Raw genomic sequence first — 18,945 nt, forward strand, 5'->3', positions numbered from 1 at the left:
AAATCTGTGTGCAAATATATCTATTATATCCATAGCTAGAAATGAATAATGACATATGTATCTTTCTTATAACTAAGTTATACAAATTAAGTCTTAAAGATCTGTACATATTTTAGAAATACTCTTTTATGTATAGTATTGAATGCTTTTCATTTGTGATAATTTTTTTATGTTTTACAAACCAAATTAAATGTATGTATACTATGCAAAAGCGATTTTTCTTTCTCTTGTGAGTGCCAGCACTTAATAGATAACCGGTTCTCTCAAAAACTTTTTAGATGGCACTAACATTTACAAATTTCTTACTTCTTTAAATACTCTTTTCAATTGAGGCATTGATATTACGTTAAAAATAATATCCATAAAAATTATGACATGTGAAATATGTTTTTTGAGGGAGAAGGGATGCTTAGTGACCCACCTTTCTCTGAATTGCCTCACAAAATAATAACGAAGGTTGGCCATTCCTGCGCTACTATTGCTCTTTTTGCTATTAAAACTATGAAGAGAATACATTTTTACTAGTTACGCTAAATGTAACTACTTTCATGGCTAATTATTTTCTTAAACACTTTGACGCATAAAAAAGTAGCAACTTTTGAAAATATACAATCCATAGAAATCTCAAAAGATTTCAAGTTAAATTCAAATCATATCAGTGTTGCTTGCTGTATAAAAGACCTTATAATATTTTTAATCCCTCTGAGATGTCTCACTTTATTGCCATCTGAAAAGCCAATAGCAAAGACTTAGTTGTTCAACAAATATGTTATTCCGTGTAAAAATAATGAATTTTAATAAAAATGTACGATAAACTGTAGTTTTTAACAGTGAATTCAAACCAATGTACTTAATCTTAATGACTTCAATACGCTTTCTTCTTTAAATGACAAAGTTTATATAAGGATGTATCAACATTATCTCATAGATAGGCTTCAATATATATCTGAATCTGTGTAATATTAGATTTTGTCGAGACTTTCATAAGATAATACGTTGTGAAGTCTGGTGAAGATGGTCATCTGATGAAGTGTATCCCTTGAATATTATTTATTAATTAATATTATAGAAATTTCATTTTTGTATGAATATTGAAATTGTATAAAATATGACATGTATAACAATGTAAAATAAAATTATGCCAAATTATTTTGCGTTATTATTTCTTGCATACCCTTCAACTGAAGCCATTATAAAAAAAACATAATTTTGATTTTTTCGTATAGAAAAATGCGAATTCCGTTTTTAATTAAAATAACGAAATACATAATATTACACAGAAAACACCTATGCATTTTTAAAACTAGAATGGAAAAAAATCAATATTTATGAAAAATTTGCAGTCAAATTTTTTATTTTTAAATATAAAGTGGCAACACTGGAGAAATGTTTTGAATAGTTTAAAATGAGAAAGACTAAGAAATTATAGGCACATTTACATGTACCTATAATTTTTTGTGAGGAATTAAGAGATAAGGCGTAGGACGCAGAAAATCTTGGTTACAACTGTCATCAAAAAAAGGCGATTCAGTTGGCTTGGCCTGTACTCTGCATGCCTACCGAGAGCCTTAATCAAGCTTGCCTCTTTTACAAGGCATCAGGTTCGCGCCGCCCAGGATGACCACTCCTGACAATTCATCGGCAGCTCTTGTCTGAACTTCGGGACACGGACCTGACTTGGGAGGATGCAAGGAAGCTGGCAGCCAATAGAAAAGCCTGGAGACAGTTTGTGGACTCAATATGCTCCAAAAAGGGTGTAGATATGGTTTAATAATAATATTTTTTATCTCATAAACTCCACAAAAATGGGTTAGTTCTATTCTCATCCCCTCTATCCTGTCCTTATCCAGTTCAAATCATCATATTCTAGAATAAATCACTACAGACACATGTGTCTGTAGTGAAACTTATAGGGAAAGCGGGTAACTTGATGAGGGTTGAGGACATTTAAAAAAAAAAATGATGTTGTTTTTTTTTAATGAGGACTAATTTTAACATAATTAGTGAACATGGACTATATATTAGTGCAATTTTAACTGTTGGGAAAATGTAAAAACAAAAGATTAAAAACATTTTTTGACCTTAAAAGAAAAGCTTTACATGATTTTTGATGTAAAGAGAATATTATAAATACGAAACAGTGAAAAGAAACGCATAAATTTATTAAACTTATATTTATTTACAATTAAATTATCCTAAATTACATATTTAAAAAATACATCGTGGAACGAATAAAAAGTCTTCAAGATGGTGCATTAAATGATTGCAATAATTTAAAACCGAGGAAAATTAGATCAAAGTACAGCAGTCAACATCCTAAAATGTACGATTTAATAAGGATATTTATATTGCTCCATATAAAAATACATAACTATTTGGATCTAAAGTTCTCTGTATTGTGATACAGGGTAACAAGATAGATAAAGTAATTAATTTCCCATTAATCCGAGATAGTCATCCATGAGCGTTCCTATTGCAAACTGAAAATAAAAAAATATCATTACATATTTACAAATTATATGTTTTTGCCATTATATTAAAATTGGTTGTTTTAGAATAATTAATTAGTCTGTAAATGCATCAAGGACAATAATGACAATGGCAATGTATCGTGGGTTCAATCCTCGTGTATTGCAAAATAAATTCATTTGCAGACAATGCTCAAGAAAAGGGGCTCGGCAATTTTAAAACAAGTAAATAAAATGGTGGCAGACACAGATTGGATTCATCTGTTTAACTTACAATTCCCGTGGCATCGACTCTCGTCCCCACAATCTTAAGTCTGATCTCATCTTCCGCTTGGATCACCACATCCTCCTCTTTGGTCATATAACACGGCGGATTCTGATTTGGACAGAATTGCATATCTGCGGGGATCGACTGTAAAACAATAACCGACAATAATATATTATCAACAGCACCCAGATATAAAGTTATTGACTAAGTAGTTATTTTGATGCGCAACGTACATGATGTGAAATAAAGCAGGAAAGGGGACCGATTTCAGCAAACATTCCAACCTGCAAAGAAAAAATTTTACTTGAATTGCAAAAAAAACAAGTAGAACTGAACTCATTTAAAATATAATTGACTCGGTTAGGATATGCGGTATGCCTAGATGTGAATTACCAACGAGTAATTCTTAATGGTGTAAAGGATTAATTGGGATGCGAACCTTGTTGACTTGTGTGACTATAGCATCCAGCACTTCTCCTTTGAATGGTCGGAACACAATGGCTTTGTACTTCACGGGATACACAACGAACCCCTGTCCGGGTTGGATTAGTCCGGCCCCAATATTGTCTATTGAAGTCACAGCTATCACAAAACCATACCTATAAAAAATTATGTATATTTAATAAAGGTTGGGTTATTTATTTTAAATTTAATAATTATTTTAGCTAAAAGGGACATTTTAAGAGCAACCCATACACATCTATTGATTAAAAATTAAAAAAATGCCAGCTTCAGCTTCAATATTGAAATACATAATAATTGTATCCATAACATTACATGTAACTGCCTAGATTTAATTCGAATTTACAAACTGAAAAACATCTAGTAAACAATACTAAGCACCTAAAATATATACAAAATTAGTAAAAATTTACTACGCTTGCTTTCCGTCTATTCTTACAGTATGAATTTATTTGATATAATGGAAAATTTATTTATTCGCTACTAAATAGTGTTAATATTGCTCAAAAATCCATCATGAAAATTATCATTAAAGATCCAAAACAGACTTCCGAGGAGAAAATATACTAAATACAACTCATGACAGTAAAAAACCTGTACTCTAAAACAATCCCCACATATGCATTAAAAAATTATTCACACACTATTGTGTGAATTATATTTCTTATATTTAAGAAAACACCTCCAAATGACACACAAATCATTGATGACACGCTGAAAGAAAATATTCATAGAATGACAATATCAAAAATGCAGAAACACATCAAACAAAACCAAACATGTACATACCAAGTTTGATGAAAACAACTTTGAGTTTTACTCAATAAACCTACTCCCATTATCCATAAAGTTATTAAAAGAACTATTAATATTTGAATAATGGAGATATAAAATAGATTATATCGCCCATCCATCAAATCAATGATTGCATGACTCATGCTAGACAAATAGCTAATGAAAATTTTACCAAACAAGAATTGTTAAATGAGCCCTTGGCAAGAAAAAACCCAGTGAAGATATATTATTTAAATTTGTGAATATGTGTATGATAAAATAAATTAATTAGATACATGTTACTGGAGATTGCTTTGTCTGAATGTACGTCAAAATAATCTGGCACCGATTTAACGAAGCAATATCATATGTACTATTTGATACGGATATTAATATAAGAAGCTGCAAAATCAAATGCATTACTCACTTTCCTGTGCAAGTTCCTTCAACTTCAGAATACAATTTTTGCTTTACAGTTTCCAAAAGTTGGAGACCGAAATACCTTGGATGCAATAATATCTCATGCTCAAGTGATATCTGCAAAGAGAAACGGTATAATAACGAAAATATATCACATAACCTAACATTGCTCATATCGAAATTAAGCTATAAATACAAAAACAATAAATAAAAAATTGCAAATATGCTTGGTAAGCTAGGACATTTGTAAGTTATCATTTAAAATAATTTAAAATTGAAGTTTTTAATCACTTTTCAAATTACATGTTTTAAAATGCCTCAATTTTTGTAATCACCGGAAACTTAAATTAGCTTATATTAGAAAAAAACTTACATGGAAAAACATTTTATCAATTTGTATAGCTGAACAGATGCAACAAAATAAACATTCAATAACTAATTTGTGCCAATCATTTGTGAATTATAAAAAATGAAAAATGCACCGAATACACAACGCACCAAGCTTATTTGAAAGATGACAGCCATAGATACCATAGATTGATGACGTATATTTGACAGTTGTCATGAAAAATATAACCATATTGAAAATACTTTACAGTTAGTACCTACAAAAAAATAAAAGTAATGATTGGAAATGCAAAAATAAAATAGGAATTGCATTGAAAAAAATAGGTAAGGGTTTTTTTATAAATATTACTGAATAATCTACACTTTCCAAATATTTTTCATTTGTAATCTTTTTATTTCGAAAACGAGTTTTTGTTGTTATTTATAAAGATACCTAAATATATAGTATTTAAATAACTAGAATTCATTTATTCACATGCTTATCACAAATTAAAAATAATGTACAACACAATACGGGAATTGCACGAGTGACGTAGGAATAAGGGGGGGAGAGGAGATTTTGTGCTTAATTATTTTCCTAACATTAGAAGGAGAAGAAGAGGTTTCATTGAATTAATTATTTTCAGTTTTTTGACACAATGATTTCATGATTTGTTTTTATCAAGGGGGTTTCCTTTCCAGTTCATGTAAAAAATATTGAAATTGTGTTAAAAATCTTCAAAATTAATATCCGGATGTTAAAATTATTGGTCACTTCCATTCTTTAAAAAATATATACAACAAAAAAATACAATTTTACCTAATGCTAAGGACTAGATTTTACAATTTTTGGAAACGCTAGGATAATCTAAATGCAAAACATTTATTCCCGCTACATATTATTAAATAGGTGCCTGAGGCGAATACTGGGTATAAAGTGGTATGACTTCATGGTTGAGTTCTTCTCCTCACATCGTCAGGAATGACGATGTGAGGAGAAGAACTCAAAAGCCCTTCATACTGGAAGTCAGTAAGAGGAGAAGGTGGACATGGTTGGGACGTGTCCTTAGAATGCCACCTGAGAGCATCAACCCCTCATGTCTCTTTTTCCAACCCTGAGGATTCCGGCGCCCCGGAATGCCGCTGACGACCATTCACCGACTATACTCAGCGGAACTTCGAGACACCGGACTGACCTGGGAGGAAGCCAAGGAGATGGCGCCTGACTTGGAGACGTCTCGTGTTGGCCATATGCTCCACCTAGGGAGCGAATACGGAAGAAGAAGAAGACATATTATTTTACTTAAGCCTTCTTCTTGTTTCTAATATCAAACAAAGGCCTCCCTCTTGGATTTTCACAGTTGTCTATTAGATGCGACTCTCTTCCAGTGCAGGCTCACCACTTTCTTAATGTCAACGGACCATCTTGTCTGGGGCCTACCCACGCTTCTGCGTCCTGTTCCATTTTCAAACGTCTGTCCTCAGACATACGTGTTACATGACCTGCCCAGTTCCACGATTCTTCGAGCCACACCTGTTACCTTGGTCTTTTCCCATATCCGAACATTCGGTTTTCAGTCCCTAAGGGATATGTTTAGCACCCTTCTCTCCATTGGTCTTTGTGTTACCCAGTGTTTATATATGATTAGTTTTGCTAGGGTAAATGTCTCAAATTCATCCATATGCGAGCACTGGGAGTACACATGCATCGAATGTTTTCCTCTTCAGATGGATGGGAATGATAATGAGATTAAAGGGGATTTTAGGGCATTTGATAATTTACCAGATGCAGCCCATCCTTAAGCTCTTCACCTTTCCATATTATCTCTTCCCAGTTTGGCAGTGTGACCCAGCTATATATGCTTAATTTTATACTTTTTTTTTCACAAAAAGGGACTAAAAAAATTGGGATTTAAAATAAAAACAACATATTATACAATTTATATATTTAATGAATATAAGAAGCAAATTTAATTATTGCATTTTTTTACAGATTATGGTACAATCCAAGAAAATAATTATAAGACTGTATATAAGAAAAAATTTTAATGATTATTATTTCAATCAAGGTATAAAAATATATAATGTAAGTAGGTAACTTTTTGCAAATAATCAGTGAAAAAAACTTTAAATAATTTTTAATCATTTCATTCTTCAAATAAAATAAAATGTGTTTTAATGATTTGCCAGAGAAATTCATAGCTAAAACAAGGACAAACTTAAATTTAATGGAATACTTCTGCGGCAAAGAACACAGTGGGCAAAATATATTTTTTTAATCCAACTTAAACTCGAAACAATTCTAAATTAAATTTACAAATGGGTGAAACAAAACAGGAAAATTTTGCAGTCTCACTCACACATTACAAGCATATCCAATGAATTTAATTTAGAATATTGAAAGAATGTATTTTATTACATTTCACACACATTCGGCTTCGTTACAAGGTTTTCATTATTAGGTGTTCTATTGCAAAAAACTGTTGAAAAGATTTTGAAACCAAAAATTTAATTAACAAATATATGTATCATTCAAATGGGATTTTTTTCTCATCCATCCCAGTGAATTGGGTATGCTGTAGCTTTAAAATCATATGTACCTACATACACATATAATTTTTAGAGCATTGAATAGAATTATTACCAACGTGTTACATGTACTCCATTCTAAATTCCACTTCCTTATAATTTAACATGTTTTTAGAAAACCTACATCACTTTCTTTATACAAACTAAAAGGCAATTTTATTGCTAATTACAGAACGCTGTTTGACAAATGAACGACTAGTGAACTAACAACTTAATTACAGTATTGGTAATTTTTAAATCATACTATGAAAATATTGCTTTAAGAAATTTTCACTTTGTTTTTCAGGTAAATTTTGGTGATTATAGGTTCCAATTTTTATATTAAAAAGATGTGAATACTATTCAAAGTGCAAAATTCATAAATTTAATGATAAAATACACATTTATGTGATACAACCATATCAAACGAAAATCTCATTTTTCTTCTAACTCTTTTCCACAACTGATGGTGCATAGGGCACTGCATCGCACCAACACGCTGACATCTTGATCATCAATTATACAAAGGTAAGGTGATCAGTCTTGCTTATCGTGATTTAATTCATTCTTTATAGCTGCATTGTTATCAAATCATTCCAGGATTATTCCATGTATAAAAATAATACACCCATTTCATAGTGCACTGGTTAGTGCATTTATACTTTAGGTTCCAGGTTCAATTCCAAGAGGGGATAAAATATATTGCAATGAATTTTTACTGCAATTTAATATCACTCTAGGCTGGTATCTGTAGTCCACGACTGATCACGTAATTAACAATTAAGATAACACTACCTTGATACGATGCAGTACCCTATGCATCATTTGGTTAATTCTTATTGTACATTCTTGTTTTAACCCTTTAACCTGTGTAAGGGTTAAGAAAAGGGCTTTGGTTCTTATCCTTCAAAATTGATTTTGAGAGAATGATATAACTTCAACTTATCAAATGGAAATTCTCAAATCATGGCATATTGTACTTTTTTTTAATAAATATTTCCACACTTAAATTTTTTGAACTTAGAGTAATATATGTATTCATTTCGCATTTCCTTTTGACATTATATACATCGGTAATGAAAAGAGCGTTTAAAATTACATATATTATAAAAAATACATACATATGCATTAACAAACTTAAAAATCATAATTATGTACATTGAAAATATACCGGGAGATAAAAATTCACACATGCAACATTTTAATATTAAATATTCTTAAAATACAAATAAAATTGTTAAAAAACATCGTTCAACACCAAAAAGCAATTATAAAAAAAAAAATAAAAAAATTTTGGTGCAAAATTAGAATAAACAAATCTGTATAATGCTGGGTATGTCACTTGAACAGCGAGATGCACATTGAACAATGGAGCGCAAACTGTGTGCGCACAGAGTAACGACCTCAATATGTAATACTTCTATCAACTTTACATGGCCATCTAACACCTGATCTCAACAGCTATCTATGGTAAATTCCATAGAATAATATGGAAGATACTATATTACACTATGTTGATAGTACTCGACATGTATATTTTTGTTAAATACAATTCTATATTTTGACGACTTCTATGGAACGTTCCATGTAAATCAAAGATTTACTTTCGGGATTAGTTCACAAATAAGATTACCAAGTAAATTTAAAAAAAATATGTTATTCAGAGAATGCTGTTCATAATCGATACCTAATATACATATATAGTTGCCAAATCATGTTAAAAAAAAAAAATCATTTTGGTAGTATTTGACACAACCAAAAACTTATACATACCGCAAAAAATGCATCAAATTAACAATACCATTATTTTCCACTATGAATGTACTTTACAATTTGAATGTACCTTATAAGAAGCCAATATTTTGGCAATCTAGATTTATATAGGTGAATTAATGTTTTTATTTGATGGTTTACACAGCTAGGGTATGCCACAACAATATCATGCAAGACCTACGTGTATTTATTCAATTGTGTGTTCATGATTACAAGACACTAAGGAATAGGATTTTAAATATAGATTTAAAGACATGACAAAGCTCTGTTTACTCTCCATATATGTACACAATAACTTTCAATTTCAAAGCGACATAACATTTGAATAAGCAAATATATTTTTATTTTATTTTTAATATATGATGGAAAGAAACAATGAACTAGTAAAATTTAAACCTATCCGCGAATGAGGTCTTTAAATATAAAAAAAAATGTTTTACAATATCATATATTAACGATAAATTAACAAATATTGTTGATAAAATATGATCGAAATTGATTAATGTGATCAGATGTGATTACATACAGATTACGTATACAATCACTAAGAAACTATGGAAAGATGTCCACAGAGATCAAGTTATTTTTTAAATATATTTAACACCCATTGCTCCTTTGGAATTTGTAATTATTTCTTAAGAATAAGTTTCCTCATACATTTTTTACAGGTCATATTACAATTTTATATTCCCACCGATTTAAAATATATTGTATTTAACTCATTACAACTTTGTAGTTTTGGTTCTTCAAATGTTATGGCAGCATTTGTTACACTTTACTTATCTCTTACAAATTAGTTTTATATTGGAAAAAAACAGTCACACAAACAAATATAACATATAGTTTACTAACGAATATCTTACGTATAATAAAAGGTTAGTTTATTTCAAAGCTAATATTGAAAATTTTTGAGTAGAGTCTAATAATACTAAAATGTTAATATTTTACAAGGATAAAAAATCAGATAATTAACCTTTTTTAAAAATTATTTATAGATTTCATTTAGCCAAAAGTAATTGCATGATATTTCAAATCTAATAGATGTTCAATTGAGAGTAATGTATTTGGGATTAGTAAATGGAATACTAAATAAAATTAAACAATGTTTAACATAATATTACATAAAAACTAATAACGTAATATTAAAAAAATAGGCAGTGATTAGGCAGGAATGAATTGAGTTCCACAAAATTATCTTTGTACCGCTTTTAATGGAGAATATTACAAGAGTTGCATATTTGTATTTATTAGACATCCAAACTGTGTTCGAAACAGTGAAAAAATAATAACGTTCTGCATAAAGGTATTTCATGTTACCAATGACACCTCCCGCGTTATGATAGTTTCCACAGAAAATTTATCAATGATGATACTTGAGTGAGATCAAATAGAAAGTATACTGTATGAATGGGTTCAAGTTTTGCATATTTAGAAATATCGGAATATATTTATGCAGTAGGAATATTGCGTTAAATTTAACACACACTATATAAAAAGGAATTTTATTCCAGGTATTGCATTATAAGTTATCATATTATATTATAAATAAAACACTTGCTTTTTACCACTTGAACATATTACATACAACTAGTTTCAGAAGCTAGACATGCTTCCATCTGTGGGTTTAAATATAAACTAGTCAGAGCAATATAATAAATAATAAATCATATCTCAAGTGGTAAAAAACAAGTGTTTTATTCATAATTTAATCATGTCTTACGACAAAGTGAATGCAGAAATAATAAATAATACAAGTTATCATTTATCCTTTGCTCCAGGGAATACATAAGCTTAAACAAGTAAGGGTACGCAACCCCAAGTGTCCTAGCCATTGATGTTATTTTGCTTTTCCCACCTATTACTCAATCTTATTTCCTTTCCCATAAAGCAGTAATGCCTTTCACTCCGAGTTTTGCAGCATCATCTGTTTTCCATATTCCATTCCTAGTGCAAGACTCACTTTGCTTTTAATATAGTAATTTTGTGTAATTTATATGGCGCCATTTTCGTAAAACACTACCTAAAGGGCGCTATATAACAAACGATCAATTTAATAACCCCTCAATTTGATGTAATGCCCTATACACCAAAAATATAAAATAAAAAAACTATAACTTCACCATTTTTTTATTAATCTACGACATATTACATCGTTGCGAGTATGTGTTTTATATTTTTTATTTACTGATGTCGTTAGAACTAGTGCAAAAAAGATTTTATATCACGCTTCCATCATTCTAGAAATTTGAATGCTAATAAAATAGTCAAGTAATATTCATAGATGGAAAAAAAAATTATAATAAGATATGAATTTAAAACTTAATTTAACAATGCGAAATTGATTATTTTTTTAAGTCACATTAATCTTTTGTTTACATACTTTTAGATTATGTTGAGAATAAGGAATATTATCGTGGAATTGATAATGCTATAGATTAAAACAATATATCATTAAATTGCCAGTAAATGATAGTGCACCTTTCATATCATAAGATAACACTTTACAAATTAGGTGGTGTCAGAATACAAAGCATAAAAAATATAACACATAATGACATTGCGAGTTATCTAATATGTTAAATTAAAAATGATCCCAGAAAACCAAAATTTCTAACTTGTACTAAACATCTCTTATGAAAATGTTTAAACAATTTTATTATAAATTATATTATGATTAACACAATCAATCAAAGCATGCCTGCTTTCAGAAGTTTAAGATCCTGTTCATTGAAGATTATAAATATTACTATAAATGGCACCAGACATAATTTAAGTTCATTTTATCTGTACTGACAAAACTCTCATTTCGTAAAGTTATGCATAGAAAACAACTATATATTCAAAGGATTTATTGAATATCAATTGTCATACAGTAAAAACTCCGTAATTCGGGATTGAAACGGCCGAAGTTTCAAAGCGACAAAAATATTTCAGATTGGCAAATTTTCTAAAGTAATTCGAATTTTTGGTTGATGAAATAACAGAAGCGCCGAACGCAATTGACAATTCAAATCAACTAAGAAATTAAATTTTAGTTTTCAAAAAAAATCTCTTCGCGCAATTTCATTTTCAATTTCAAGCCAAGCATTTTCTCTAGTAATAATTATCGGACATTTCCAAATCATCAACAACAAAAATATGTGAAAAATAAGAATTATCTTTATTTGAACTCAGTCAAGAAAATTTAGTCCATCCGCCTCCATAATATTGTGGTTGGCGCATTTAACTACCATGCTAGAGGGCCCTGGTTTAGTTCCCAAGAGATATTTTTCAATCTAATAATTATTTTGTATCACCTTGGACTGATATTTCAAGCGCAGGACTGATCACCTCACCTTTATGTAATTAACGAGCAAGATGGCAGTGTTTCTACGCAATGGCGTGACCTACGCAACATTGTATGTGGATAAGGGTTAGAAAAAGAAGAAATTGAATAAGCAAGCTTTTTCTGTATGATCTCGTAGCTCGTTACTATTGAAATAAAAATGGCATTGTATCATCCTAGCTCATATACATAAGTACAAATTTTAAAATAACTACATAAATTTGAATACTCCCCATTTTGGATTTCTAAACCTTATTGGTTGAGAATATATTATTTGGACATCTATAACAACAGTGGAATAGCTATAGTCAACAGCATATTTTATTTAGCAACCATTTCTTATGCAACATAGAGCTGAAAAATTGGCTATTGACTATAATTTAATAATGGATATATTTCCATTAATCTAACTACTAACTGAAGACATTGCACAAACAAATGAATTTTATTTCTGTCATCCACCATTGTATTTTGGCAAAATAATTTTGTACACTTAATATCACACAACCAAGATAGGGGAGAAACGTAAAATATACCGATCATAAACTGGAAAAGGTAGTGTTACTTTCCAGTTTTATTATATGGCCGCCAAATGTCCGGTGAATGACAATTGTTTATTTAAATTTCCCTTGGTAAATACCACTATTTCTTAAAATATATTGTAACCCATGTTTCAATTCATTTTGCATAATTTTCAAACACGATTTCACAAAAGATTTTAAGATTTTAGTGCTATTTACCAAGTAAATTTTAAATAAAAATATGGATAGATGTTACCACAAAATAACACATTTTTTATATTTTCTGATCATCAGAGCATGGTGAAATGAGGAATTGCATTTCGATGCGTTACTCACACGTATTTTTGCAAATGTCTCCAATTACCGGCAGTATGTGGTGGTTTTACGAGAGCCATCTTTTGGTGTTAGCGGCCGAGCGATCAACTGTTGTTGGGATGGACGGTGGCGTACACATTGGCGGTGGCCCGATCAGCGGCCTCCTTGACCCCTTTGAGCCCCGCGGCCAGCGTGGCTGGGGGGGCGGGCGGAGGGGGCGAGCTGGGGCGGGGGAACATGTTGCACAGAACGTGGTTGAACCCGAGCACCTGGAACCAGAGAGCAATTACTCAAAGCCTAGCCTAACCAATGTGATTTGTGGCCAAAGGCATTTTCAACCTAACCTAACCAATGTGACATGCGCCCAGATTAAAAATACTACAAGGCATTATAAATCTAATCTAATCTAACCAATATGACGTGTGTCCAAAGTACCTGATGAATATATGAAAAACTAACTAACCATCATGCCACTTCCCCGAAGGGGTTGGTAGAGAGAATAGAATGCCACACCAATCTGCACGTAATCTTCACGTTTTCCACATTTATGCATCTCCTCATACGTACCTGCCAATTATTCAGATTTCTGACCTGACCATCCAAAAGTATTTGAAATATTTGATCATGTCAAGTTTTCCTCGGTCTTCCTCCACTTCTATTACCAACCATATTGCCTTCATAAACTTGAACATATAACATTCTCTAAGATAAGTGCCATCTTCAAGATAAATATTACTTACCATGTGGTTGCAATTTTTCCGGAACCTATCGATGCCGAACGCCCGGATGGCCCTGGAGAATCCCATGACTTGCGAGTCCACCCAGGCGCTGCGAAGAGCTTCGCACTTCCCTCCGGCTGCCTCCCGGTACACCACGCGCTCCACCACACTCTGCGGAGAACAATGGAACTAGCGGTTAACCTTTCCCTTATGGTGCTAAAAAACTTTTGCGTGCAACGGTGATGTGTATTTTGTACACCATATGCATATGTATACATAAAGTACAGCACGCATGACACACTGAGAAACGTTTGTGTATTGGTGATTTCATCCCTGATTTTTTCAAAAATTATTTATTTTATTAAAATACCTTTATGTAATACGTAATTATATTACGGAGGAATAAAAAAATTCTGAGCCCGTATCTATATTTTATATTGTTATTCTCATTTTTAAAGTCGAGTTGTAGTAAATACATATCAACGGGAGGGGAAGATTAAATAATAAGTCACGGTGAAGCTACTAAAAATAATTCAGCAAGTAAGCTGAAAAATTGGTAGGTACTTACAAATTTCTATAATAAAAGAAATAAATCTTACCATAACTTTGGCGTACCCCAAATTTCTCGTATAGGTGATTAAAATTTTCTTTTTAGGATCCACAATGCTTTCTTCGACGATCTTCACAGATTTAGCATTAAAAAATCTAAAATAAAAACATAATTTAAATGAAGTCATTTTTAATTTCTTTTAAGTTTTGTTGTTGATTTTTGTGGCACATTTTATAAACTTTATAAAATAAAACTCAAACTTTGTTTTCAACCACTTTTTTGTTTTTTTTCTTCAACCGGTGTCGACAAGCACCTTGTCATCTTCAGGTATGAGTAAGTACATATCCATCCCTCAATGCGAGGTGATTGTCGAAACAGGTTGGAAAAAAGTGTTAAAAATAAAAGTTGTCAAAAACCAAGTGTAATGTTGTCCTGATCAGGATATTCTTAAAAATGTGGTTCAGACATAAGTCAATATTTTTTTTAATATATATTTTTTTATTTTTATATTTACCAAGCCAAGAACGATGTTATAATCTAATTAACTATAAAAAAAAAATATTTCAATAACGGTAAGGTAACTTTTTTATTACCTTTCCCCCCATTTTGGTACCCTGTTGGTTTTAGTAAGCAAACGTTTGGTGTGAAGTTTTCCCTCTTTAATTTCTCTGCTGACAACATCTTCTGACAGGACATGCTGACTGGCAACACCAAGAAAAAATATGTCATTAGTGGTGACCCAAATGTGACAAAAATATGCAAATGTATTTTAAAATGAGCAGAAATACATATTAATGACCTATTTTAATGCACAAAAGTAAAACATTATTTAAATTAGGCATTTTATATTTTTGGTTGTAAAGAAAATACTGAAAATACTGGTTGTAAAGAAGTTTAACTAAAGGGTCCGCCAAATAACTTTTTTTTTTTGAAAATGCTATAAAAAAAAAACTAACTAGCTTCGGCTGTGTGGCACGTAGCGCCGTCCTGTTGAAACCAAATGTTGCCAATATCCTCCTCTTCAATTTTTGTGAACAAAAATCCGTTCAACATGGCCTGATAACGATCGCCATTGACTGTAACGGCCACTCCTTGCTCATTTTCAAAGAAAAATGGCCCAATTATGCCTCTGGACCAAAATCCGCACCAAACAGTGACTCGTTTTGGGTGTACCGGCTTTTCAATGTATGCGTGCGGGTTTTCTGTGCCCCAAATACGACAATTTTGCTTGTTTACATACCCGCCAAGATCAAAATGAGCTTCATCCGAAAAGATGATTTTTTTGGCAAAATCGGCATCTTCTGTAAGTCGATCGCAGGCCCACTCAGCGAAGCGAAAACGCATTGGATGGTCAGTTGGCTTCAACTCCTGAACCAATTGGACTTTGTATGGCGTCATACCAAGGTCTTTATGCAAAATTCGTCTCAATGATGTCTCCGAAATGTTCAATTGTTGAGAACGACGGTGAATTGATGTTGATGGCGCTTCACGCACACTTTCTGCCACAACATCGATATTCTCGGGTGTACGCACTGTTTTTGGCTTTTCACGCTTTGGTTTATCGATGAGGATGCCAGTTTCTTTCACTTTTTTCACAAGATAACGAACATACGGAGCTGACGGTGCTTCTCTTCTTCCAAAAACCGTACGCAATTTTCGCACACATTCTGCAACATTACCATGATTTTCAAAGTAATGTCGCAATATTTTCCAGCGTTGTTCAAGCGTATACACAACCATATTCGCTCAGCGGAAGGATAAAACTAATTATCTGTCAAATCAGACATGAGCTAAGTGTTACCATTCACGAAATAAGCACTAGTTGAAAAAAAAAACTTTAGATGGCGGACCCTATATATAAAAATAAAACACTTGTATATGATCACTTTTTGATTTTTTAATGTAAACACGACTAGTTTCGAAAACTAGAGATGTTCTCATCAACAAAAGAATATACAAATTTTGTATTTTCACTTGTTGTTAGTTCATAAAGTGTGTCTACATTGGCACATTGTTGTCAGGTGGTTTTCATCAACCCCGACCCTAATTATACTCGGACAGTCTGCCGCCCGACCCTTAGTATACTAATCACAAGTAACCCAAACAATTCCAATTTGTACAATGCTTTTTGGTGTCTCTCACGCTCTACCAAAAGTAAACAAATAAACTCTTTTAAGCCTCTCCCGCTTTCTACTAATACTATCTAAAAGATTTTAAGAATTTCCTAAAAAAAATGTGTTAATAAACTCAAAAAGTGGTCTGATACAAGTATTTTATTTTTATATTTAAATCATGTTATTCCACAAAGTTAATGCCAAATCAATAAATAATAGTATTTTCAAGTATTTTGTTGCAGGCTACAGATAGCATGAATTTTTATTTATTTACTTCAACTACATTAAATCGCACAAACCCTTTGTCGTAATATCGAATTACTACTTAAGTGCAGTGCGGGATGGAGAAACGAAAAGCAGAAAAAAATGTATAGTTCAAACTGTTAACCCAAATAATAAATTTTAGATAACCGAAGCATCACAAGTCATTGGAATCACAAAAAATAAGGTCCATTAGCCACAGAAAAATACTTTATGAAAATAAACTTCTGAGCTGATCTACAAATGTCAACATCTGAGCATTGTCAAGATTAACCAGTATTCATATAGAAAAATTAAACCTCATTGTTCTAGAAAAAGATTAAAGAGTAGGTAATGAGTATTCGATTTTTTACTGTGAAAAATATGCCGACACACAATGGAGTTACAATGGAGTACACAATGGAGTTCTGGTTCCAACCCTTATGTATGGAAGCGAACCATGGAGTTGGCAAAAGAAGGATGAAAGCAGACTGAATGCAGTCGAAATGCGATCCCTCAGACGAATGTGTGGCAAAACGATGTTTGATAGATGTTCGAATGATGAAATAAGGAAAGAATGTAAGGCTGAGATAAGCATTATCGATAAAATTAAGAAAGGTGTGTTGAGATGGTTTGGACATGTGGAGCGTATGAGTGAAGAAAGAACGGTTAAACAAATTTATGAGGCGAATGTAGTTGGAAAAAGAAGCAGAGGACGACCGAGGAAAACTTGGCACAATCAGGTATGTCAAATACTTGAAAGCGGCTGGGTCAGGAGTCGTAATAATCGTCGGGTATGTATGAGGAGATGCATGAATGTAGAAGAGGCAAAGAATGTTTGCAAAGACAGAGTGGTGTGGCGTTCGATTCTCTCTGCCTACCCCTGCGGAAGCGGCGTGATGGTTAGATAGTTTAGTTTTAGTTAGTTAAAATATGCCGATTTTTCATCTTGGTAAAGAACTTTGCAATTTTAATAGTTATATGTAGTATATAGACATACCTCTGAGGATTTGGATATCTTTTCCAATAACCACAAGCAACTTGATCCCAGCTGAAGTTGAATATAGTGGTTACTTCGAAATATCGAGCCATTGCTAAATGAAATACGTCGATTTTTCCTTAAATACCGAAGATCTTCAAACAATGTTGTTTGCACACATTGATACCGTGATCAACCATGTCTGAAAATTACAAAACGTTTACATTTCCAAAATTTCAAATATCACATGTCAACATTCACGTCCCATATGCAGTATATGGTTCACAAAGGTGCAAAGTGCACCGAGATAACAAAAAGAAATTAATCGATTTCTTTGATAAATACAGAACAACCGAAAAACAAAAATACTCACCAGAATTCTAGAAGGTTACGGAAGAATTTTCCGAATCTTTTATGGTTTTGTCGTGGGATATATCGCAAGAACAGCGACTATTGACGGCATATTTTTTCACCTTTTAATGGGCGAAAAACCTAAACGAATCCAGAAAGCCGTAAACGCCTTTAGGTTCGTCAGATGAAAAATAGCTTCCACTTATTTATTCATAACCAACAATCTCGCCGAAACTACAATAATCACCTAAAGTTGATATTGCCTATCAACTATTACAGCATAATACTTTTTAATGTTTCTCGTTTCTCTCTGCTTTTGGCATGTCAATCGCCTTTGGGGTGGTTATAAGAAAAAAATCGGATATCTTCTTACTTAAAAAATTCCATCAAGTGAAGTAGGTATGCAATTTTTTTTGGACAATATATGAAAATTATTTTTTGACATCTCATCAAAGATGAAGAAGAATATGGAAGTCTCGGCATTTACAGGGCTGACAACCGTCATAGGCTGGTTTGAGGGATCACTTTACACACGTGTAACATTCACCAATTCAACCCATTATTGACAACCACACTACTCAAATTCTTGAATTTATGAACCAGTTTAGAAACCTTGTTCTTGAATCACTAGAATTTCACTAGAGACATCTATTGGTGAGATAAATAGAAGCTTATTATTGAGCATAAACTCTTATATTAATCTTATATAATTGGAGAGAATACAGATTTGTTAACAAGTATTTGGACACACTCAAAATATTGCAAATAAAT

At 31.9% G+C, this 18,945-nt stretch overlaps 2 protein-coding genes across 2 annotated transcripts; both read right to left on the minus strand.

Moving 5' to 3' along the window:
• Positions 1-2,159: 2,159 nt before the first annotated feature.
• Positions 2,160-4,921, minus strand: Polr2G (DNA-directed RNA polymerase II subunit Rpb7). The gene is made up of 6 exons (XM_088257737.1): positions 4,766-4,921; positions 4,400-4,509; positions 3,176-3,335; positions 2,970-3,020; positions 2,743-2,880; positions 2,160-2,480 (listed from the first exon to the last, which is right to left on the minus strand). The coding sequence occupies exons 1-6, from the start codon at positions 4,775-4,777 to the stop codon at positions 2,430-2,432; spliced, it is 522 nt and encodes a 173-aa protein (XP_088113863.1). The 5' UTR covers positions 4,778-4,921; the 3' UTR covers positions 2,160-2,429.
• A 6,099-nt stretch (positions 4,922-11,020) lies between these two features.
• On the minus strand, positions 11,021-18,495 carry prel (preli-like). Its single transcript, XM_088257750.1, has 6 exons — positions 18,197-18,495; positions 17,845-18,025; positions 15,084-15,191; positions 14,540-14,645; positions 13,962-14,111; positions 11,021-13,490 (listed from the first exon to the last, which is right to left on the minus strand). Exons 2-6 carry the CDS (start codon positions 17,934-17,936, stop codon positions 13,326-13,328), a joined length of 621 nt encoding a protein of 206 aa, XP_088113876.1. The 5' UTR covers positions 17,937-18,025; positions 18,197-18,495; the 3' UTR covers positions 11,021-13,325.
• Positions 18,496-18,945: the final 450 nt, after the last annotated feature.

This window comes from Brachycentrus maculatus, unplaced genomic scaffold (assembly GCF_059751285.1).
Source record: "Brachycentrus maculatus isolate JH-2025_06_01 unplaced genomic scaffold, ASM5975128v1 h1tg000087l, whole genome shotgun sequence".
Taxonomy (NCBI): domain Eukaryota; kingdom Metazoa; phylum Arthropoda; class Insecta; order Trichoptera; family Brachycentridae; genus Brachycentrus; species Brachycentrus maculatus.